The 23,436-nt window shown below is 44.8% G+C and overlaps 1 protein-coding gene across 13 annotated transcripts in view; it reads left to right on the top strand.

The window, feature by feature from the left end:
• NDE1 (nudE neurodevelopment protein 1) overlaps positions 1 to 23,436 on the top strand; it is a 54,772-nt gene that overhangs the window by 9,947 nt on the left and 21,389 nt on the right. For 9 of the 13 annotated variants that reach the window (XM_081556283.1, XM_081556281.1, XM_081556282.1 and 6 more), the window contains 6 exons: positions 1,486 to 1,639; positions 6,037 to 6,185; positions 18,752 to 18,888; positions 20,205 to 20,384; positions 21,637 to 21,728; positions 23,214 to 23,365. In XM_081556283.1, the coding sequence (XP_081412409.1) occupies positions 1,486 to 1,639; positions 6,037 to 6,185; positions 18,752 to 18,888; positions 20,205 to 20,384; positions 21,637 to 21,728; positions 23,214 to 23,365 (864 nt within the window). Of the gene's footprint in view, positions 1 to 761; positions 905 to 1,485; positions 1,640 to 6,036; positions 6,186 to 18,751; positions 18,889 to 20,204; positions 20,385 to 21,636; positions 21,729 to 23,213; positions 23,370 to 23,436 lie in introns of those variants that run through there. The other 4 variants (XM_081556284.1, XM_081556292.1, XM_081556285.1 and 1 more) reach the window with 2 other exon arrangements.

Here is a 23,436-nt window from a genome sequence, read left to right as displayed (position 1 = left end):
ATCATCTCAATTAAATCTCCATGGTGGCCCATGGAGAAACCATTCTCACCCCATTTTACAAATGGAGGACTGAGCCTCAGTGACAGCAAGTAACTTGTCTAAAGGCACACAACCGGGGTAGGGGGGGCAGCAGAGCTGGGATTTGGACCCCAAAGCATAGGGTCCTAAGCAGAGGGCTGTGCTACTTCCCAGCTTATTTTCTGGCAGTTTTTTGTTTGTCTGTTTCTTTGTTTTTTTAAGTGTAAACGGTTTCTTTTCGTTCTTTTTATTGTTGCTATTTTGTAACATAGGCAAAATTATTTAAGTCAATAAATTTTTAAGGAATTTCTCATGTTCTGATTCTTTCTCCACTGCCAATCACCTTAGTTCCTCCAAAGTTATACTATTCAAGATAAGTAAACTATGAAAAACTTAACATTCAGACTTTTTTTATCTTAGGTATTGTCATATCCCAATGATCTGTACCACCCTATTAATAGGGTTTGACAGTTTAGGAATGAATATGATTTGAACTTAACACATTTTTAGAGAGTATCAAATTGTGGCAGTGTTATATCAACTCCCGGAAGCCTTATCTGGTCAGCCCTTGGTGTGTGGGAGAGAACTTTTCCCTATATCTAGCAGTCTAGGTTGTTACAAGTTTTTAAATTTGAAACCAGTGTTTCAGTACCCCTATCTGGGAGCTGTGGGTGTGTGCTTAACATTGTTTCTTTCATTGCTTCTCGTGGATTCTTGTAATCTACACAGGCAGGGCTTATTCCAGCTCCTCTGAGGCTCCTCTAATGTCTTTATTCTTAGTTTGATTCAAAGGCTTGTTAAAAAAAAAAGAGCCTTGAATTTTAAGGATTGAGAAGCCAGAATTGGGTGTTTGGGATATGAAGCAGGGACCCTAGATAGTGGTATGGTAAGTGAACCTTTGTATTATGTCCAGTTTCTGCTTGTAAATAACTCTGCAGAGAGTATACAGTCTGAAGTGTATTTACTTCAGAAATATATGTTGGGTTCCAGAAAATACACATTGAATGAATGAGTGGACAGTGAATTGGTTAAGAAAGGGCTGTGGAGTTGGGCGCACTGGGGGCAGCTCCACGCCCTGTGTCTGACTTGTTTGACCTTGAGACATGCGTGTGTGTGCTTAGTTGCTTCTGTCGTGTCCAACTCTTTGTGACCCCATGGACTGTGGCCCGCCAGGCTCCTCTGTCCATGAGATTCTCCAGGTAAGAATACTGGAGTGGCTTGTCATGCCCTCCTCCAGGGGATCTTCCTGACTCAGGGATCGAACGTGCATCTCTTAGGTCTCCTGCATTGGCAGGTGGGTTCTTTACCCACCTGGGAGGACCTTGAGACAGATGACCTCATCATGTATATAATACGGGTCATGACAGTTCCTGCCTCAAAAGGCAGTTGAATGAAGAGCAGATCCATGTCTCATCCTCAGCAACACATAAGCGCTCAGTGATGAGCTGACATCTGGGAATCCCACAGGGCAGAGAACACGCAAGAGGAGCTCCGGGAATTCCAGGAGGAAAGCCGGGAATACGAGGCGGAACTGGAGACACAGCTGCAACAGACTGAGAGCAAAAACAGGGACCTGCTGATGGAAAACAACCACCTTCGCATGGAGCTGGAGAACATCAAGGTGAGGGGGTGAGGGGAGACACCCCCAGGTGTGTGGATGGGCGTCCAGGGCCCGTGACCAGAGAGGGGAGCCTGTGGGTGTGGCCCCGGCCCAGGCTCCCTTCTACCCCTAGAACTGTGGGCATGTGGGGCCCTTGAGCTCCCAGTGCTCCTGTAAGAGAGGATGAGATGGTTGGATGGCATCACTGACTCCATGGACATGAGTTTGAGTAAACCCCAGGAGTTGGTGATGGACAGGGAGGCCTGGCGTGCTGCAGTCCATGGGGTCAGGAAGAGTTGGACACGACTGAGCAACTGAACTGAACTGAACTGAACTGAAGAGACAGGTCTCACATTAGTCCCGTGGCCATGCTTAGCAATCCCACAGCACATGTGGAAGGTAGACTTTTCTAGAGTATGGATCATGGCTGGAATTGCTGATTGTTATAAGGCCCACGGTTATGCTGTCCGGAATGCCACATGTGGCAATTGACATTTAAGTTTAATGAAAGTAAAACAAATAGCAATTTAATTCCTCAGTCTTACTAGCCACCTCTCAAGTGCTCAGTAGCCACACATCTCTAGTGGGTGTCAGTGTGAACGTAGAGGCTGTAGAACGTTTCCATCATTGTGGAAAGTTCTGTTGGACAGAACTCAGGCTCCTCAGCCTCTGTTGACATTTGAAGCCACACGACTCTTTGTTGTCAGGGCCGAGTTTTACGTTGCGGGGTTGTTCAACAGCATCCCTGGTCTGCACCCTCTAGATGCCAGTAGCACCTTCTGCCCCAGGTGGTGACCACAGAAGTATCTGCAGGCATTGCTGAGTATCTGGAGAACCACTGCTCTGAGGGGTAAAGACTGGACACTCGGTGCAGGTTAGCAAATGATCACGAAGTGTTATGTTGGCCTTAGAGACGGCTTTCGGCTTTTACTGCCAGGCAGGGTCACCTAGCCTGCTTTGTAAACATCAGTAAGGCCTGGCCCCAACCCGCCCTGAGATTCTCATTCTCAGGAAGTCTGGGTGGGGCCACAGCAGGCCTGCATGTCTTTTTTTTTCCTCTCTTTCTTAATTTCTTTTCTTTTTTTTTAAACAGAGCTGCTCATATTTATTTTGATGAGCCGCGGCGGGGGGAAGAGCCAAAATCCTGCAGTGTGAGCCCAGGGCTAGGTGTGAGGCACAAGAAAGAGATGTGGAGATGTGCGTATTGCCCCTGGAAGCCTCGTGGGGAAGACAGACCTGACAGTCAGAAGCATTTAGTGAAAAGATGCTCAGACAGAGGCAAGAATGAATGTCAAGTGGACCTTGGGAATCTGGGTTTACTAGCACAGAGGAGAAAGTGGGGCAAGCAGATGGATTGGGGATTGAGGGATGAGGAGTAGCGGAGGAAAGACCCCATAGACTTTGGAAGCTGACCAGTGGACTATGAGCTTTAATGGTGTAGACCACAGAGCCCAGACTGGCCATCCACAGGTCAGTCTGGCCCATAGATGTTGTTTGCTTAAGCCTTTGGTGGTTTTCACTGGACATTTTATCATGAAAGCTTTCAAGCACATGGTCAGGTTGAAAGAATTTCCCAGTGAACAGCTGTATGTTCACCACCTAGGCTCTGCCAACGACCTCTGCCACACTTGCTCTTTATTATCTGTCCATCCATCAATCTGTCTTCCCAGTGCATTTCAAAGTGAATTGCCAACTTCTGTATTCTTCCCTGTAAATATTGCAGTAGGCTGTTAACTAGAGGTGAGGGCTTGCTTATGGTTCATTCTTTTGATAGTAACATTTATCTCTTTAGTGGTTTTTTTAAAAAAAATATTTAATATCTGCATTCAGAATTATGAGGCTTCTTGTAAGAACTTGGATTTCCAGCTTCCTTTGGTCTTCCTCTGGTGGCTCCTGCAACCCCAGCCCGGCCTTCGTCCTTACCCACAAAAGGCAGAGTCGTGGTTGCTTAGGGCAAGGTCACCCCATTCCCAGCTACTGTCCCCCCCATCTCCCCAACTCTGACGTCAAGGACTGAATGTCATTTGCAGGTTACACCCACGTCACTCATTTTGTTAATGGCCTGACTGCTGCCCTAGGCACTGGGGAACCATTACAGCTTTTACACTGAAGGGGGCTCAGGGCCAGAAGGCTGGTGGTTTGAACCATGGTTAGGAGAGGGTAGGAGGACCTGCATGGATGCTGATAAATACACATTTGCTAAGTAATTAACTACTTCCAGACCAAGACCTTGAAGTGGCAGCTCTGTGAGGTTTGTGAGACACAGGGTGTAGAGCAGGAGAGGAAGGGGACGGCCTCGGAGTGAAGAACGGCCCCCGGCACATATTTCTGTCACCTAAGAGAAAAGTCTTCAACTGAGGCGGACTCCTTGACAACTGGCTTATTCATCGTCAGATGAATAAAAAAGCTTGTAAGGGATCCAACAGAGCGTCTATTGATGCCTCCATCAGCTGACAGTTTATTATAATTAGCCCCAGATGAAAGCCCAACAGCTTTCTCATGTCCCCAAGTTCAAAGGACATCATTTGAATCTCTGTGCTGGTGGACAAGCCCCTTAACCGCATCCTCTGGGAACCCGCGTAGGAATTTAGGTTAATGACCTGGGATCCTGTACCCTCCTGTTGGTCTTGGGGGTGCACCCAGGCCAAGGGTGGAAGCGATCAGAGCCATGCCTGGGAATTCGCCCGAGCCTGGGCCTGCTCGGCCCCTGCTTGTCTGAGCTGAGACGCTTCCTGTGCTCACAGCCAGGAAACAGAGCCTCTGAGGAGACTGAGTGGCTGAGGATGACACCCCTGCCCTGTCCTCACCCTGTAACCGTCTGTCTGTCCTGAGGCCCTTCTTCTCTCACGATGGCTCTGGCCACGCCTTTCTGGCCCTGGGCACCATTACCTCACCCTCCCCAGAGCCCCAACACTGTTTCTAGCAACAGCTTTGTGTACTGGACTGACTGAGGAAAGAAGAGGAGTTGGCTTGTTTTAACATTCAAATTAAACTCTGGGCCTTTCCTGTGGGAAGGGAGTGTCTTCGTTTCTGTTTGTGGAGGAGGGAAAGGTGGTGAGATTGTGGGATGACGGAAAATAATTGGAAAGCGGACCCAGACAGGGAGAGCACGGGAGTGTGGGAGTGTGTATGCACACGCGTGTGATCAGTTCCTCTGTGAACCTCGGTGGAAGAGCTCGTGTTCTGCGAGCACGAGCCCAGGCGGCCCGGGATGGGTCTCAGCTCAATCATTCGCTCCTGGTTGACTCTGGGCTGACGATGGGCCTGAGCCTCACCTCGGAAATGGCGTTCGGTCAGGCAGCGGGAGGGGTGTCCTGAGCCCAGAGGCTGGCGCAGAGTAGCTTGCAGTAAATGCTGTTGTTGTTTAGTCGCTGAGACCCCATGGACTGTAGCCCGCCAGGCTCCTCTGTCCGTGGAATTCTCCAGGCAACAATACAGGAGTGGGTTGCCATTTCCTGCTCTAGGGGATCTTCCTGACCCAGGGATCGAACCCCCATCTCCTGCTTGGCGTGGATTATTTACCACTGAGCCACTGGGGAAGCCCACAGGATACATTAGCTGCTGTCATTGCAGGGCAGCAGATTCTTGAGGCCTCATCTGGGCTGTTCCTTGCCTCGGAAAGCACCGGCCAGGTCACACTAAGCTGCTTCCAGGAAAAACGTTATGGTTTTTTCTTTCTTCTCTTCCCTTCCTCCTTCCTCCCTCTCCCTCCCCTTCTCTCCCTCCCTCCCCCAGAGGTGCCCAAGTTCCCTCTAAATACGCCATGCCACAGGGAGAGTGTCCTGGGTCACAAAGTCAGAATAGTCGTCGAACTGAGTCAGCGATGTCCTGCTCTGACTGTGAGGCGTGAGCACCAAAGTCACTGTGATTCTGCTCTTGTCCCTGTAACCCAGGGATGTCATGTAAAGCGCATCAGTATTGCCCTTGCGGGTCAGGCTCGGAGAGGTTGCTGACACTTTCTATGGCTGTGGACGCCTTGCACAGAATGACTGCTTAAGATGGTTGGGGGCTTCTGGACACCAGAGGTGGCAGGGACCCTTGTGGGAGGGGACCAGGTACAGACAGATGCTCAGGAAGCACTCGGAACTGGACAGCTTGACGGCCCCTGTCTCCCCCCATCATCCCTTACTTGCTTAAGAGCCCATGTCCATGGACAGAAGGTTCTCCTGACTGAGCTTAGGCTTGTCCCCTGGCTGTAGTGGAGGCTGCAAGAGGTCCTCAAGAAATTGGGGTGCCGGCGGGCTGTGCAGAGGGGAGCAACGGATCCTTAGCGGCAGGAACCACACATGTGCACCGTAATGGGAGACGGTACGTCCCAGGATTGACCTTCAGCATCCTAAGGAGATGATGGGGAAAGGAAATAAACATCCTTGTTGGGAGTCTTAAGTCATTCGCTCAGTGTCGATTCTGTCCTTCAGGAGAAGTTTAAAACACAGCATTCTGAAGGCTACCGGCAGATCTCAGCCTTAGAGGATGACCTTGCCCAGACGAAAGCCATTAAAGATAAACTGCAGAAGTACATCAGAGAGCTGGAGCAAGCCAACGATGACCTGGAAAGAGCCAAACGGTAAGTCGGGAAGGAGAAAGGAGGTCTGGGATCCTTTCGTCTCTGGGTACCAGGCCCTGTGTCGAGGGTAGGGGATTTGGCAGAGAGCAGAGCCAGGGCCCTTGGGCTCTACAGCCTCATGGGAAATGGACAACAAGCAGAAAGTGCTGCGAGTCCAGGGTGCTGTGGGGACATGTGATCCGAGATAGTCATCCGTCCGTTGCTGGGAGGATGTCGGGCAAGGCTTCTCAAAGGAAATGCCATTTAGGCTAAGACCAAGGGATGCCTCAGCATTATCCAGGGGGAGAGTGTGGGGTGAGAACATTCTGGGCAGAAGGACAAGCGTGTGCTCAGCTGGCCCTGAGATAAGATGGTATTTCTTTCTTTCTTTTTTAATCTTGACGATATTGTGCCAGTTTCCAGCACAGAATAACTCAGCCATAATTATATATATATATTTCCCCCCTCTCCCCTCCCCGCATTCCACCCGTCTAGGTCAGCACAGAACTCCAGACTGGGCTTCCTATGCTACACAGCAACTTCTTACCAGCTATCCATCTTACACCTGATAGTGTATATATGTTGATGCCACTTTCTCCAGTCGTCTCACTCTCTCCCTCCGCCACTGTGTCCACAAGTCCATTCTCTACATCTGCGTCTCCATTCCTTCCCTGCAAATAGATTCATAAATACCATTTTTCTAGATTCCATATGTATGCGTAATATGCAATATTTTTTTTTTTCTCTTTCTCACTCTACATAAGAGGCTCTAGGTTCATCCACCTTGCTAGAACTAACTCAGATTCGTTCTTTTTTTTACGGCTGAGTAATATTCCACTGTACATATGTACCACATCTTCTTTATCCATTCATCTGTTGATGGACATCTATGTTGCTTTCAGTGATAAGAAGACAATATTTCTTAAACCAATGTTCTATAGTTTAGCAGACTACTAACAATAATAAATAACAGTAATTGAATAACTACTGTGAGCCAGGTGCTTTGTTTTTTAAGAAAACACTTTAAAAAATTTAGATGTAAATTACAACAACATGCACCAATCATAAGGAGTGTACAATTCCATCAGTTTGGACAGTTTTTCAGTCCAAACTGAACTGAATGTGCAACTTTTCAGTCTGCTTAGTTAACTGTGTACCAAATGTAAACAGTCTCGAAACCTTAGGTTCACTTACCGTCCTCAAACTTTATGCTGTAGCTTTAATGCATGAAAGTAAGAGATTAAAAGATAGCCTTTTATATTTACCCGTATGTTTATGGTTTATGGTTCATTTCTTCCTGAAGTTTCCCTCTGGTTATCATTTGCCTTCAGCTTGAAGAACTTCCTTTAGGGTTTCTTGTGGTGCAGGTCTGCTGATGGTAAATTCTCCTCTTTAGTTTTTCTGAAAATGTCTTTCTTTTGTCTTCATTCTTAAAGGAAATTACCACTGGATATGGAATTCAGGTTGACAGGGTTTTTTCTTTTCTTTTCTTTCAGCACATTAAAGATGTTCTGGTGTCTTCTGAGCTCCTTACTGGGGGTTAGAAGCTAGTGGTAACCCAAATAGTCACTAGTGTTTTTCTCTGGCTGCTCTCAAGAGTTTCACTTTATTTTTGGTTTTTAGCAGTTTGATTGTGATGTTCCTAGGTTTTGTGTGTATTTATCCTGATAGGGGGTTGCTGGTCTGTAAATTTATCTTTTGCCAAGTTTAACTTTGGTCATTATTTCCTCAAGTGTTTTTGCTGCCGCATTCTTTCTCTCCTGTCCTTCTGGAATGCCAGCCACACACATGTTGATCCTTTTGATACTGTCACACAGGTCCCTGACACTCTGTCCGTATCTTTTCCTAATTTTATTTTTCTTGGTTCCTCAAATTTGATCATTGCTATTGATCTAGTTTCAAGTCCACTGACTCCTTCCCTCCTCCAGTTCTGGTGGGAAGTCAGTTCCCGTACTGTTTTATTTTAGGTACTTTATCTTCAGATCTAAAATTTCCTATTCCTCTATTAGTGAGCATTGTTATAATAGCTTCTTTAAGATCCTTTTCTGCTAATTATAACATCTGAGTTACCGCAGGGTTGATTTCCTATAATCACCTTTTCTCTTGAGTTTTGGGACACATTTTCTTGCTCTTCGTTTGTCTAGTCATTTTGTATTACATTCTGGACATTAGGAATGATGTGTTACAGAAGCTACGGATTCTGTTATGTTTTTGTTTGTGTATTAAATATGCTGAACTCACACTCCAAACTCTGTCTCCCCTTGTTGGGAAGTAGCTGAAATCTGATTCTTTTAATTAGGCTGCTTCATGTCTGCATGGTTTGGGTCAGTCAGAGATGGGGGAAGAGTTTATATGCAGAACTGCGGACTCCCCCAAGGTGGTGGATTTTTATCACTGGAGCCACAGACACAAAGCTTGTAAAGATACAGGATTCAGTCACTGCTGTTCCTTCCATGTGTTGGCTTCCTTCCAGTTTTTGCCAAGGCTGTCAGATCATTGTTTTTCTTTTACCCAGAGTTTGCAGTTGTAATCTCTAGGATATTTGGTTTGATACAAGCTACTTTATTATTAGCAGAAGTGGAACCTTACTTTTTTTTTTTAATGAGTTTGTAAAGTTCTTGGTATATTTTTGCTACTGATCTTTTGTCCTGTCTTGAAAATATATTTTGCAGAATAAACTTGTCTGTTGACTTTGTGGTATGATTTTCCTTACAAATATTTTTCTTTCTTAGGTCATCAATTATGTCTCCTTTTATTGCTTCTAGATTTCCAGACTCCACTATGGAGATCCCCTTGATTGTTTTTTATATTTATTTTTGGTTGCGCTGGGTCTTCACTGTGCACAGGCTTTCTCTGTTTGCAGCAAGTGACTGGAGGGGAACTACTCTTCATCGCAGCGCACAGGCTTCTCATCGCAGTGGCTTCTCTTGTTGTGGAGCACGGGCTCTAGGCACGCAGGCTCAGTAGGTGCAGTGCATGGGCTTAGTTGCTCCCCAACATGCAAAATACTCCCAGACCAGGAATCGAACCTGTGTCCCCTCCATTGGCAGGTGAATTCTTATCCATTGTACCACCAGGGAAGTCCATTGATCATTTGATTATGTATGTATTCTCTTTAATTTTTTTGAAAGTTTTTTTATTAATTGTTTTAACTTATGCTTTTAATCCACCTGGCGTTTTTTTTTTGTATCTAGTATAAATTTGTGTCCTATTTTATTTTCATTAGGTAGATAGCCACTTGTGCCAGTACTTTGTGTTAAACACTTCATCTTTTTTCCACTGAATTGAGCGCATCTCTGTCACATGTTAACCTTTCATTCAGTTGTCCCTTGGTATCCATGGGGGAATTGGTTCCAGGACCCTTGAGGATACCAAACTTTGTGGATACTCAAATCCCTTAAATGAAATGGTATAGTATTTGCATATAACTTATGTGTAGCCTCCCATATACTTTAAATTATATCTAGGTTAATTATAATACCTAATACAATCCAAGAACTCTGGTGACTCAGCAGTAAAGAATCTACCTTCAGTGCAGGAAACATGGGAGACACAAGTTTCATCCCTGGATAGGGAAGATTCCTTGAACAAGGAAATGGCAACCCACTCCAATGTTCTTCCCTGAAAAATCCCATGGACAGAGGAGCCTGGCAGGCTACAGTGCAGGGGGTTGCAAGGAGTTGGACATAACTGAGAGATTAAGCGCGCACACACACACAATACAATCAATCAAAAGCTCCATAAACAGTTGCCAGTGAGCGGCAAATTCAAGTTTTGCTTTTTGGAACTTTCTGGATTTTGGTTTTTTTTTAACAGAATTTTTTTGATTTGCAGTGTGCTGAATCCAAGGGTGTGCCACCCACAGATGTGGAGAGCTGACTATATTATGGAATCTAATGCAAGATTCTTTTCTCTTTTGATCCAGTGTGCAATTTGTGAATTACTGCCAACGCCATAATGACTAGATTCCCTGGTGGCTCAGACAGTAAAGAATCTGCCTGCAATGTGGGAAACCTGGGTTCGATCCCTGGGTTGGGAAGATCCCCTGGAGAAGGGAACAGCAACCCTCTCCAGTAATCTTGCCTGGAGAATTCCATGGACAGAGGAGCCTGGCCAGCTATAGTCCATGGGGTTGCAAAGAGTTGGATGCAGCTGAGCAACTAACACTTTCACTTTCCACAGTGACTTGGTTACTGTGTCCTTTATAGTATGTTCTGATTTCTGGCAAGCCCTTGGCATATGACTATTTCCACTCATTGATGAAAACAAGTCACACGGCCAAGCCACATTAAGGGCTGGGAAAGTACATTCTACCCACAGTGAGGCTGAAGCAAGGGTGTGGATAGAGGGAGGGTGAAGAATTGGGAGCCATCATGCAGCCTGTCACAAAGAGAGAGTGCATTCACGTGACTCAAAAATACCATACAGAGGGCTAGCGTTCTTAAATTCAAATTCAAGCAAATAAAAACAGAAATTTGTATTATTCCCTCCACTCCCCCCTTTCTTTTTCCACAAAAGAGCATTCTGTACCCACTATTGTACTTCTTGCCTTGTCACATAATAGATCTTGGAGGTCTTTCTGCAGTAGGACACAGAGCATTCTTTGTTGTTGCTGGTTTCTTCCCAAGTGCATACTATTTTATTGTATGGTTGGTATTGTATGATCCATAATAATTTATTTATCTATCCCCCTCTGGATGGATATTTGCTGCATTTCCATTCTTTTGCAGTGATAAGGGTTGCTATAGTGAATGATACTCGTTGCTTGCACAGATGAATATCTGTAGAGTAAATTTCCAGAAGTGGAATTCCCGGGTCAAAGGATATATGCATGCGATTTTGTTAGTTTTTACCTGGTTGTTCTCTATAGTGGTACCAGTTCACATCCCCAACACCTGTGTCTCTGTTTTCCAAATAGCTTCACTAACAGCATTTTTCAAGCTTTGGATTTCTGCTAGTGAAATAGGTGACAAATAGGTACGTTTCTGGATTATGGATGACCTTGAATTCCTTTTCATATGTTTAATAACTTTTATTTCTTTCTCTGTAAACTCTGTTTATCTTTGCCTATTTTCAGATTGCGTTGCTGGTTGTTTTTTCTCATCAGTTTCAGGAGATGTTTATATATTTGTCTATGATGAGAATTTAAAACTTTGGGGAGCTTGTCATTTGTCTTCTGTCTTTGTCTATTACATATGTTACTGTTGAAAGTTATTTGGATTTCTATGTAGGCAAATTTATCTGCAATCCAAGGTTTATAAAGCAATTAGTTATATTTTCTTCTAGTATTCTCACCCTTCCTTCCTTCCTTTCTTTCTCTCTCTTTTTCTCTCCTGAAGATGCACTGGATTCATAGTTTAGCTAAATGCTGAATGTAAGTGATAGTCGCTCAGTCGTGTGCAACTCTTTGCAACCCCATGGACTATAGCCCTCCAGGCTCCTCTGTCCCTGGAATTCTCCAGGCAAGACTCCTGGAGTGGGTTGCCATTTCCTTCTCCAGGGGATCTTCCCAATCCAGGGGTTGAACGCAGGTCTCCTGCATTGCAGGCAGATTCTTTACCATCTGAGCCATGAGGGAATCCTACTATTAAGAGACATTTCTAAGTATAAAGACAGGTCCACTTAAAAAGTATCAGCAGATACATGCTTGACTTTATTTTATAATCTATAGTTAGTACATTAGAGTATGTAAAGAATCCTTATACCTTTTCCAAAGGAATACCTGAGACAGAGTAGCAATAAAGTTATAAATGGTGAATAGTTGAATGTTACAATCAGATGTGGTAGTGTTTTGCCAAAAGTTTTCACTTTTGTCTCAGGCTCAAAGATTTGTTAACAAAATAAGCCACTTGCTATATACAAATAAATAATACCAATATTTATTAGAGAATTGTCTAGCTTACTTTCGATATCCTAACATTAAAAGAAAAGAGAAATAGACACAGCAGAGGGTATTGTGCTGGGTTTTGAGCAACATCCAGACTCATACAGTGCTGGGAAGTCCCGTGACACAGCGCATCTGGAGTCCCAGTTGGGTAAAGGGCCCAGGCAGTGCGTCCACTCTGGGTGAGACTTCAAATATTGCAGTTCAGGGTTCCTGCTTTAATCCCAGGACACAAACTGATATCATCATCAATCCGTGAGCAAATTGCAGCCCTAGTTTCATGTTAATGCTATTTGTTCTGTCTTGTAAAGCTTGGAATATTGTGTTGCTAAGCCTGGGGCTTGATTGGCCAGGGCCCCTCCAGGGGCTCAACAATTTCAAGATTTGTCCCCTGTCTTCTTGCACTCAGAGCAGCCAGTCAGGACAGTGTCCAGGCAGCTTAGAAGCAAGGTCAGAGGTCTGTTCTGCTTTGTCTTTGAAGCCTAAACAAAACTATTTATTTAAATTCCCTAACAGGTAGAGACCCAAATCATCAATTTAGAATGAATAAAGTTCTGGAATGCTGAAGTTTTATTTTTAAAAAGAACTTTAAAACTTTACAATTTCGTTATACATTTTTAGTAGTTATGTGTGAAAAATTTGACTGTGTACTGCAAGAACAGTAATTTCTCAGCACCATCAACTATTTGTTTATTTTGGTCCCTCCACCTATATGTCTGTAAAATTAAATAACACTTTTGACTGAGTAGAGGGTGACCTTGTGAAAGGTTAACCTTGAATGACTCAGGGAATTTTGTTGTTGTTCAGTCACTCATTCGTGTCCATCTCTTTGTGACCCTATGGACTGCAGCATGCAAGGCTTCCCTGTCCTTCACTGTCTCCCAGAGTTTGCTCAAATTTATGTCCATTGAGTCAGTGATGGTATCTAGCCATTTCATCCTCTGCTGCCCTGTTCTCCTTTTTGCCTTCAGTCTTTCCCAGCATCAGGGTCTTTTCAAATGAGTTGGCTCTTTGTATCAAATGGCCAAAGCATTGGAGCTTCAGTACCAGTCCATCCAGTGAATTTTCAGGGTTAAGTTTGTTTAGGATTGACTGGTTTGATCTCCTTGCAGTTCAAAGGACTCTCAAGAGTCTTCTCTAGCACCAAAATTCAAAAGCATCGATTCTACAGTGCTCAGCCTTCTTTAAGATCCTACTCTCACACCTGTACCTGAATACTGAAAAAACCATAGCTTTGACGATATGGACCTTTGTCGGCAAAGTGGTGTCTCTGCTTTTTAATACACTCTCTAGGTTCATCATAGCTTTCCTTCCAGGGAGCAAGCATCTTTTAATTTCATGACTGCAGTCACCATCCACAGTGATTTTGGAGCCCAAGAATACAAAGTCTGTAACCATTTCCACTTTTCCCCCTTCTATTTGTCATGAAGTGATAGGACCGGATGCCAGGATCTTAATTTTTTGAATGTTGAGTTTTAGGCCAGCTTTTTAACTCTCCTTTTTCACCCTCATCAAGAGGCTCTTAAGTTTCTCTTCACTTCCTGCCATTAGAGTGGTATCATCTGCATATCTGAGGTTGTTGATATTTCTCCCAGCAATCTTGATTTCAACCTGTGATTCATCCAGCCCAGCATTTCACATGATGTACTCTGCATATAAGTTAAATAAACAGGGTGACAATATACAGCCTTATGTTACTCCTTTCCCAGTTTTGAACCAGTCCTTTGTTCCATGTAAGGTTCTAACTATTACTTCTTGACCCGCATACAGGTTTCTCAGGAGCTAGGTAAGGTGGTCTGGTATGCCCATCTCTTTAAGAATTTTCCACAGTTTGTTGTGATCTACACAATCAAAGGCTTTAGCGTAGTCAATGAAGCAGAAATAGATGTTTTTCTGAAATTCCCTTTCTTTCTCTGTGATCCAACAGATGTTGGCAATTTGGTCTCTAGTTTCTCTGCCTTTTCTGAATCCAGCTTGTATGTCTGGAAGTTCTCAGTTCACATACTGTTGAAGCCTACTTTGGAGAATTTTGAGCATTACCTTGCTAGCATGTGAAATGAGTGCAGTTGTGCATTGGTTTGAACGTTCTTTGGCGTCGCCCTTCTCTGCGATTGGAATGAAAACTGACCTTTTCCAGTACTGAGGCCACTGCTGAATTTTCCAAATTTGCTGACATATTGAGTGCAGCACTTTAACAGCGTCATCTTTTAGGATTTGAAATAGCTTAGTTGGAATTCTGTCGCCTCCACTAGCTTTGTAGTAATGCTTCCCAAGACCCACTTGTCTTCACATTTCAGGATATCTGGCTCGAGGTGAGTGATCACACCATCGTGGTTATCTGGATCATTAAGACCTTTTTTGTATAGTTCTTCTGTGTATTCTTGCTACCTCTTCTTAATCTCCTCTATTGAAGAGAAGGTGTATCTCTTAATATGAATATTTACTGAAAATCTATTTTTCTGCTTACTGTTTTCAGTTTCTCATAACTGTCTGTGAGATTTACAGCTTTCATAGTCATTATGTATTGCAGCATTTTACTATAATAAATATGCTTTTTTGCATTTTACTCTTATCATATTAGATATGCTTTTATATATCAGTTGACAGAATTTCAGCATATAAAACACATAGAGCTATTTGTCACTCAGATGACAACTAGGATACTTACCTTTAGTTGAAAGCGAGTATTATTCACAAAGTAACAATAGACCTAAGTGCTGTGCCCTACTGGTAGTACCCGGTCAAACTGATTGTATACAGTCAAGTGGTCATTGATCCACGTAAGTTCAGGAACACCAGAAATACCGCTGAAGTTGGTCTTCATTTTTCTGGCATTCCAGAAGCCAGTGGTAGATTTTGACCAATTAGTGAGTTTAAGTTTTTGATCTAGATGAAGTTCATCTTGGGGTGCAACATTAGATCCAACATTAATTTTTTCCAGGTGGCTACCTGGTAGTCCCCAGACCTAAAACTGAACCAGTCGTCTTTTTCATTGATGATTTGTGATGCCACCTTTATCATAAATTAAATTCTCATATGCATTTGGATCTATTTCTGGACCTTTGATTCTCCTTGACCTGTCTGGTCTTATAACTTGTACACTGCAGCCCTCCTCATTATTGAGGCTTCATAATAACATGTTCTTTGTTTCTGGTGGAACTAGCTCCCCTGATCTCTTCTCTTTCACAGTTCTTCTGGCTATTTTTTCTTTCAGTTTTATTGAGATATAATTGACATACAGCACTGTATAAGTTTAAGTGTATATAGCACAAGGACTTGACTTACATACATCATGAAATGATTATCACAATATATTTAGTGAATACCCATCATCTCTTATAGATACAACATTAAAAAAATGGGAAAAAAGTGGTCTTGTTCTGGTAAGAACTCTTAGGATTTAGCCTGTTAACAACTTTCATAGATAACATACAGCAGTGAATTATCATTATGTTGCATGTTGAGTCCTTAGTACTTATTTATCTTATAGCTAGAAGTTTGTACCTTTGACATCTTCATCCAGTTCCCTTGACCCCTGAAACCACAAATCTGATCCCTTTTTTAAATCCGTTTGTTTGTTTTGAAATATAATTGACCTACTGTGTTAGTTCCTATTATATAACATAGTGATTCAGTATTTCTATACATTTCAAAATGATGGCCACAAGAAGTCTACTTTAAGATGTCATCAAGCAAAGATGCTACCTAGTTATTGACTGTATTCCCCACATTGTATATTTCATACCTATGACATTTATTTTGCTACTGGAACTTTGTCCCTCTTAATCTAGCTTCCCTGATGGCTCAGTTGGTAAAGAATCTGCCTGCAATGCAGATCGAACCTGTGTTCGATCCCTGGGTTGGGAAGATCCCCTGGAGAAGGGAATGGCAACCCACTCCAGTATTCTTGCCTGGAGAATGCCATGGACAGAGGGGCCTGGAGAGCTACAGTCCGTGGGGTTGCAAAGAGTCGGACACGACTGAGTGACTAACTCTTTCACTTTCAATCTACCTCACCTATTTTTCTCCTCCTCCAACCCCCTCCCTTCTGGCAACCACCTGTTTAATCTCTGTATCTGTAACCCTGTTTTGTTGTGTTTGTTCATTTATTAATATTTTTTAGGTTCTACATGTAACTGAAATATATGATACTTGTCTGTCTCTGACTTAATACTCTCTAGGTCCATCCATGTTGTCACAAGTGGCAAGGTCTCATTCTTTTTTTACTATTAACGTTCTTCTCCTGGCCATTCTTGTTTCGTTACCTCATCATCTTTCAAATCAGTCCCCCTGTGCCTATAAAAATAAATAAAACCTGTTCGTACTTTTGTTAAATGCTGAATGTGAGTGATAGTTGCTCAGTCGTGTCCAACTCTGTGCGACCCTATGGACTGTAGCCCGCCAGGCTCCTCTGTCCATGGGATTCTCCAGGCAAGAATACTGGAGTGGGCTGCCATCCCCTCCTCCAGGGGATCTTCCCAACCCAGGGATCAAACTTGTGTCTCTGATGTCTCCAGCATTGGCAGGCAGGTTCTTTATCACTAGCGCCACCTGGGAAGCCTGTTTTTTTATTAGGATGGTGTAAAACTTATTAGATAACTTACAGAGAATTGATTTCTTTATGATTTGGGGTCTTCCTCCTCATAAATAGCATATGTTTGCATTTCAGTAAGACTCTGTGGCCTCAAGTCTTAGATGTCTGTTGTTACATGAATTCCTAGCTGCAGCATCTTTGTTGTTGTTTGACATGCCAGCCTTAGGGTCATTTTAACTGATTCCAGTCTTGTATTCTTAAATATCATCCCTTTATTGTTTTTAATCAGGCATTTTTGGTAACTTTATCTTCTTTACTTCAAAAGACCCTTTGAGGTAGGAACATTAGCTCCTACATTAGGACTCAATCTGGACTTAGTAGGCAGTGCTGAAGAGATGAATGGTTTTTTTTAATTTGTTTTTAATTGAAGCATAATTACAATACTGTGTTGGTTTCTGCCGTATATCAACGTGGATCAGCCATAGGTATACAGATATCCCCTCCCTCTGGAGACTCCCTCCCCATCCCACCCCTCTGGGTTGTCACAGAGCCCTGGTTTGAGCTCCCTGAGTCATACAGCAAATTCCCATTGGCTGTCTGTTTTACATATGTTAGTGTATATATTTCTAGGCTGTGGTCTCTCCGTTCATCCCACTCTCTCCTTCCTACCCCATACCCCATGTCCATAAGTTTGTTCTCTATGTTTGCATCTCCATTGCTGCCCTGCCAAGAGGTTCATCAGTACCATCTTTATAGATTCCATATATATGTGTTAATGGATGATGTTTATTTTTCTCTTTCTGATTTACTTCACTCTGTATAATAGGCTGTAGGTTCATCCACCTCATTAGAACTGACTCAAATGCGTTCCTTTTTATGGCTGGGTAATATTCCATTGTATACATGTACCACAGCTTCTTTATCTATTCATCTGTTGATGGATGAGATAAATGATTGATCCTCACTTGGCTGTTGAAGGCCTGGAGGCCCAGAGAGAACACTTAGATAGTCTTACATGTTAGAGCCAGGAGGGTTTCACTCTAGATGTTTTTAATCACCATGCAATACAATTCAGGGGATGTTAAAGGTCTTTTGGAGATAAACACGGAATCAGTAAGAAGAATTGCTGACATTTATCAAGCACTTACCTGTGAAACATCTCTTGTGTGTTTTGTGTGTTACTCCACTTCCCCCACTCCTGTTACTGCCCCTGCACCTCTGCTTTGCACGTGAGGAGACTGAGTCCCAGAGAACGCAGCTTGCCCAAACAGAGTTAAAGATAATTTTTTTTTTTTTTTTTGGTTGCGCTAGGTCTTCGTTGCTGCATGCAGGCTTTCTCTAGTTGCAGCGAGCAGAGGCTACTCTTCATTATGATGCATTGGCTGCTTGTGGTGGTGGCTTCTCGTGTTGCATGGAGCACAGGCTCTGGGGCGCATGGGCTTCAGTCATTGCAGCACGGAGATTCAGTAGTTGCGACGCGAGGGCTCTCGAGTGTGGGCTTAGTAGTTGTGGTGCTTGGGCTTAGTTGCTTTGCAGCATGTGGAGTCTTCTAGGACCAGTGATTGAACCTGTGTCCCCTGCATTGGCAGGCGGATTCTTATCCACCAGGAACGTCCCAGACAGTTAAACAGACTTCCTTATTGCTGCACTTGTCAGTGCCTTTAACATGGCATTCCAGTAACCTGTCTACACTATCCAAAATAAGTGGTTGTTAGGGCAGCTGGCCTGGGCATTTGGAACTTTTCTAACTTGTTAAGGTAACTGAGGGATAAAGAAGGCCTCTCTTAGCCATGTAAATGCATGTTATTAGATTGCACGTACATCTTAGTGGGACGTTCTGAATGCTGACTACATGGTTTGAGTCTCGGAGACAAGATGGAACGTGCTGCTCTTGGCATTTGATCGGGGCCTGTCTGTGGTCCTAATTAGATCCTGGCTCGTGTTTTAAGTGCTGTATGGACATGCTCTCATTAACCCTCGGGACAGCCTTGTGCGCCCCGTGAGCTGACAGGTTGTGCAGGTGAAGGTGCTGGTCCCGAAGTCGAGGGGCTGCTCATCTCTGGGATTAGGACGTGCGGGAGCCGGGACCCGCTGCCCGGGTATCTCGTCTCCCGGGTGCATAACAGATGCGTTTGTTCCCTCGGGCAACCTTGCTTGTCTCTCACCCAGGGCCACGATCATGTCACTGGAGGACTTTGAACAGCGTTTGAATCAAGCCATTGAAAGAAATGCTTTCCTGGAGAGTGAACTAGATGAGAAGGAGAATCTCCTGGAATCTGTTCAGCGACTAAAGGATGAAGCCAGAGGTCAGGCGGCCAGGGCTTTGGTCCGTGGGTTTGACTAGCGTCGTGCCCTCTCCCAGCCCGAGGGTGTCCTGTCCCACAGCATCTCCCGGCATGCCCTTTGCTAGAAATCTGCACCCTTCTTGGTGCTCTGGTCTGAGGTTGGGGATCACGCTGGGTAGGTTGAGGCTTGATGGGTAGGTTGAGGCTTGATTCCTACCCTGTCCTAGGAATTGTCAAATGTCCCACCCTCTAAAGACCCCTAGTGGGTATTTAATCCCATCACCAGTTTTATGCTTAGCAGGAGCACAGGAGTTTTGTGGGGGGGAAATATCTGTTGATGGACCTGCTAGCCAGCCCTTTACTTTTTTGAAATGTGATGGCTGCTAATGCAAGTGGCTTGGAACTCAGGAATCTCATCAGCATTTGCTCTTTGGAGCACTTCTAGAGGTAGGGCATTTTTTTTTCAATTTGGCCATGCCATGCAGCTTGTGGGCTTTTAATTGCCCAGCCAGGAATCGAACACACACCTTCAGCAGTGAAAGTGTGGAGTCCTAACCACTGGATCACCAGGGAATTCCCCCAGCCTTTTACCACATTCGCAAGTCATCCGAGTTGGGCTCAGAAGAGATTTTGTTAAAGTCCTGGTTAATTGTTTATGACGTTCATTTGGTTTCTAATGTGTGGCCAGTAGAAGAGGGATTAAAAGAAAAATTCTCGAGTTTAAAACGTAGTTGTTCCTAAATGTCCGTCAGTAATGAATTGCCTACGTAAATTACATAGATTTATTTTGTGGAATGTTAAATAGTAGAAACAAACATGATACAGATATAAATGTCATAGAAAGCTTGTTAGGACATAACATTGAAGGGGGCAAGTATGTAGATAGTAGATGTATGTTTCTAGCTATGCTTAATAAAAATTATATGCTTAAAAGATATGCACACGCATATATAAACTGTATATGTGAAAATGCAGAGGAAAAGGATTGAAACAGTCACCCTCATGTTATGGTGATCAGGAGTGAGGCCGAGCATTTGAGGGTGGATTGGGAAGGCATGTCTGCACTTGGTACTCTGTATATCCTGATACACTGGAATTTTCCTGAAACAGTACAGTCATAATTTTAAAAGTTTTTTTTTTTTTTTTTAATCTTTTTGTTTTTACTCAAAAGAAAAACTGTGTGGTCTTGCAAGCCTGCGGGGCAAGGTCCTGTGGGGTCTGCTTCATTCGGGGTTTCCACTGGGAGTTTCTCACTCTGGTGGTGGTTCTTGCTCACCCTTGTCTCCTGCCCCGTCACCCGCAACAAGGACTTAATCTGAATCCTTTTCCTCGCCTAGATTTGCGGCAGGAATTGGCTGTGCAGCAAAAGCAGGAGAAACCCAGGACCCCCATGCCCAGCTCGGGGGACGCTGAAAGGACAGACACAGCGGTGCAGGCCACTGGTTCCGTGCCGTCCACCCCCATAGCTCATCGAGGACCCAGCTCTAGTTTAAACACTCCTGGGACCTTCAGACGTGGTAAGGGGGATGGGAGTTGGGAGGGTTCTCTTGGCTTCACAAGGCTTTCCTGGGTGAAAGAGAAACAGGGCCAGGCTGTACAGCAGGGAGCAGAGGTGGGGCTCACAGGGGCAGAGCAATGTGGTAGGTGAGAGGGGCCTCTTGAATGTGAGGCGACTGGGAGCGGTGGAGTCTGCGGCAAACCGGAGAATGGAAGTCTCATCCAGAGGGGCCGCTGCCTCTCTGCTTCAGCCGCGAGAGGTGTGGGTCCTTTGGTGAGGACCAGAGGCCAGAAGTCCCCATGTTGTATATGAAATCTCCCAAGTTGAATATTTCAGTAACCAGATAAAGCATTTTGTGGGTCCAGCAATACATTCTGTAGAACTGGTCCCAGCATAACCTGTGCTGTGTGGGGGAAAAACCAAGAAATGGAGTGCTTGCCCAGCCCCTGTGCTGACTGATTAACTGTGGGGCTCTGATTGGGCCACTTAATAACAAATAATAATAATAATAGACAATTACTGAGCACTCAGGAGGTGCCAGCCCTTCTGCTCGCTGTGCTCTGTGGGTATGTACGACCTCCTTGGATTTGCATTGAGGCCCAAGAAGCAAGTAATGCAAGCCTTGCCCCCATTTGATGGATGAGGAGACTGAGACTCCGGGTTAAGGAGCTGGCCTGACATGGCACAGCTGGCAGATGGCGGGCAGGCTCCGGGCTTTCCCCGCCACATACTGCCTGTCGCTCAGCTTGTGCCCAGAAGGCACAGAGTGTGCCATTTCCAGAGTCCTAGTCTAAGTCCCACTTTAAGCACGTGCCTCAGCTGGGCCTCAGATGCAGCAGATGTGGGCGGGACCTGAGATCCTCTGTTTCTGATGAACGCCCGGGTTATGCTGATCCCCGAGCTCCGTGAGCCCTGCTCAGAAGAGAGAGGGGGCTCCGAGGGGTGGAACCCTGACCAGTGGGCCTTGTTCAGATGCTGAGAATGTTAATTAACTGTATGGAGTTCCTCAGAGTTTCAGAGGACTTGCTTTGATTTTCTTTTATTTCAAAGAGTAGCATCTAAAGATAAATACTGAGTATAATCATCATAAGGCTACGAGAAGTTGGTCATCAGGTACTCTCGTTATGTCGGGCAGCACACTAGTGACTGAAACAGGGCATCGTTGGAGTCAGGGCACAGGGACCCACCTCCAGATTTCACATTCAGAGACGTTAGTGCACAGACTTTTCCGTGTGTATTGATGTCATGTGTGCGTCCTTTTACACACACAGGTCTGGACGACTCCACTGGGGGGACCCCCCTCACGCCCGCAGCCCGGATATCAGCCCTCAACATCGTGGGAGACCTGCTGCGGAAAGTGGGGGTAAGATGGCATCACGTGGCTTGGTGCCCGGGGTTCACGTGGCATCCTCTGTCTTCAGGAGACTTGAGGCGTGAACTTGCTGGTCACTTCCCGTCTGGCAGAGGCTTCATGAGTGCAGGTGTAGGCCTGGCTCGTCTCGTGTCCCTTAGAATTGCTGTGCGTCTGTGGGTGGTGATTCTGGTTTTTAAAGTTTTGTTTGTTTGGTTTTGGCTGCAGGGCTTGTGTCTTAGTTCCGCAACCAGGGATTGAACCCAGGCCCTGGGCAGTGAAAGCCCAGAGTCCTAACCACTGGACTGCAGGGAAGGCCCTCGGGGAGCACTGTTTCTGACAAACACAGGCTCTGACCCTGAGGCACCCTTAGATCCCCAGGTATACCATTCTTACCCTGTGCCATTTTCCCTGGCAATTTGGGACGTTTGAATGGTATCAATGATATTTTTCTCAGTTTGAAGAAACTGAGAAAAATTGAAAACTGCCTTCCCTTTTCACACTGTTCATGGAGTTCTTGAGGCAAGAATAATGAAGTGGTTTGCCATTCCCTTCGCCAGGGGATCGTATTTTGTCAGACGTGGTTTTTATTTTCTCAGGGAGTTAAAGAGAAAATCTTGAAAGGCTGGGCAGAGAACATGACCTTACAGGTTTTATGTTAATTACAGGGAAGGAGTCTTTGGTGCTTAAGAAATCACACGGGTATTCTCTGTAGTTGTTTCTCTTATTTTTAAAAATGATGCCTTTCTAAATATTTAAAAAGGGAAAGCCACATAGTTTAAATCCTGCCAGTCTGTCATTGACCAGAAGGTGTGTATTCAGAGTTAATAGAAGCTTGCAACCCGTTTCCTGTGTTTTTCTTTTTGGCTTTTGGTTTTCTGGTTTGCTGTTTTACAAACAGATTTTAACGGTTAGATTATAGAGAAGCCCAGGGTGATCTCAGTGCCCCTTTGGGCCTGTTTACAGCGAGGCAAGTGCTTGTTCAAACCTCCTGCCACTTGGTGTGTGTTTAACTAGGTAACAGTGACCATGAATGACTCCAAAAGTCAACTTCATTCTTTCTTGTAGGCAGACTTGGATCATAGGTAGGGTTAGTGACTTTTTAGGAGGCTCCTAGATATCTTAGCTCACTGGTTGTATGAGTTGGATGTACACTGAATTTGGTGGGGGAGCGGGGAGGGCATGCTTTGGGGTTCTAATACAATGGTTCTAACACTAGTGGTTCTACTTAGAGAACCACTGCCTTAAGTTATTATGATGTGAATGGGCTCTGATGGCCCATACACATAAGAACAGTGATGGCAACGCCAATGCAATGGACATGAACTTGGGCAAACTCCGGGGGACGGTGAGGGACAGGGAGGCCTGGTGTGCGACGGTCCAGGGGGATGCAAAGAGTCGGACACTACTGGGTGACTGAACAACAATGTGGGCTCTGATGAGAGGTGTAAGGGTTCTTGTCTTCAACTTGAGCAATGAAAGCATCTCTCTCTCCAGGCCCTGGAGTCCAAACTTGCTTCCTGCCGGAACTTCGTGTACGATCAGTCCCCAAGCCGAGCCAGTGGCCCAGCCTCAGGGCGGGGGAGCAAAAACAGAGACAGCGTGGACAGGCGGCCCGGCGGCAGCAACGTGCCTCTAGGTGACAAAGGGTCAGTGCCCTGTGTGCTTCCTCCTTAGTGTCGGGAGAACCTGTCCACTCCAGCCAGAAGCCTCTGACCCC

The sequence above is a fragment of the Giraffa tippelskirchi genome, chromosome 13 (assembly GCF_054371585.1).
Source record: "Giraffa tippelskirchi isolate mGirTip1 chromosome 13, T2T-mGirTip1v1.2.pri, whole genome shotgun sequence".
Taxonomy (NCBI): Eukaryota; Metazoa; Chordata; class Mammalia; order Artiodactyla; family Giraffidae; genus Giraffa; species Giraffa tippelskirchi.
Note: the sequence above shows the minus strand (reverse complement) of the source record. Positions and strands in the feature narration are given on the sequence as shown.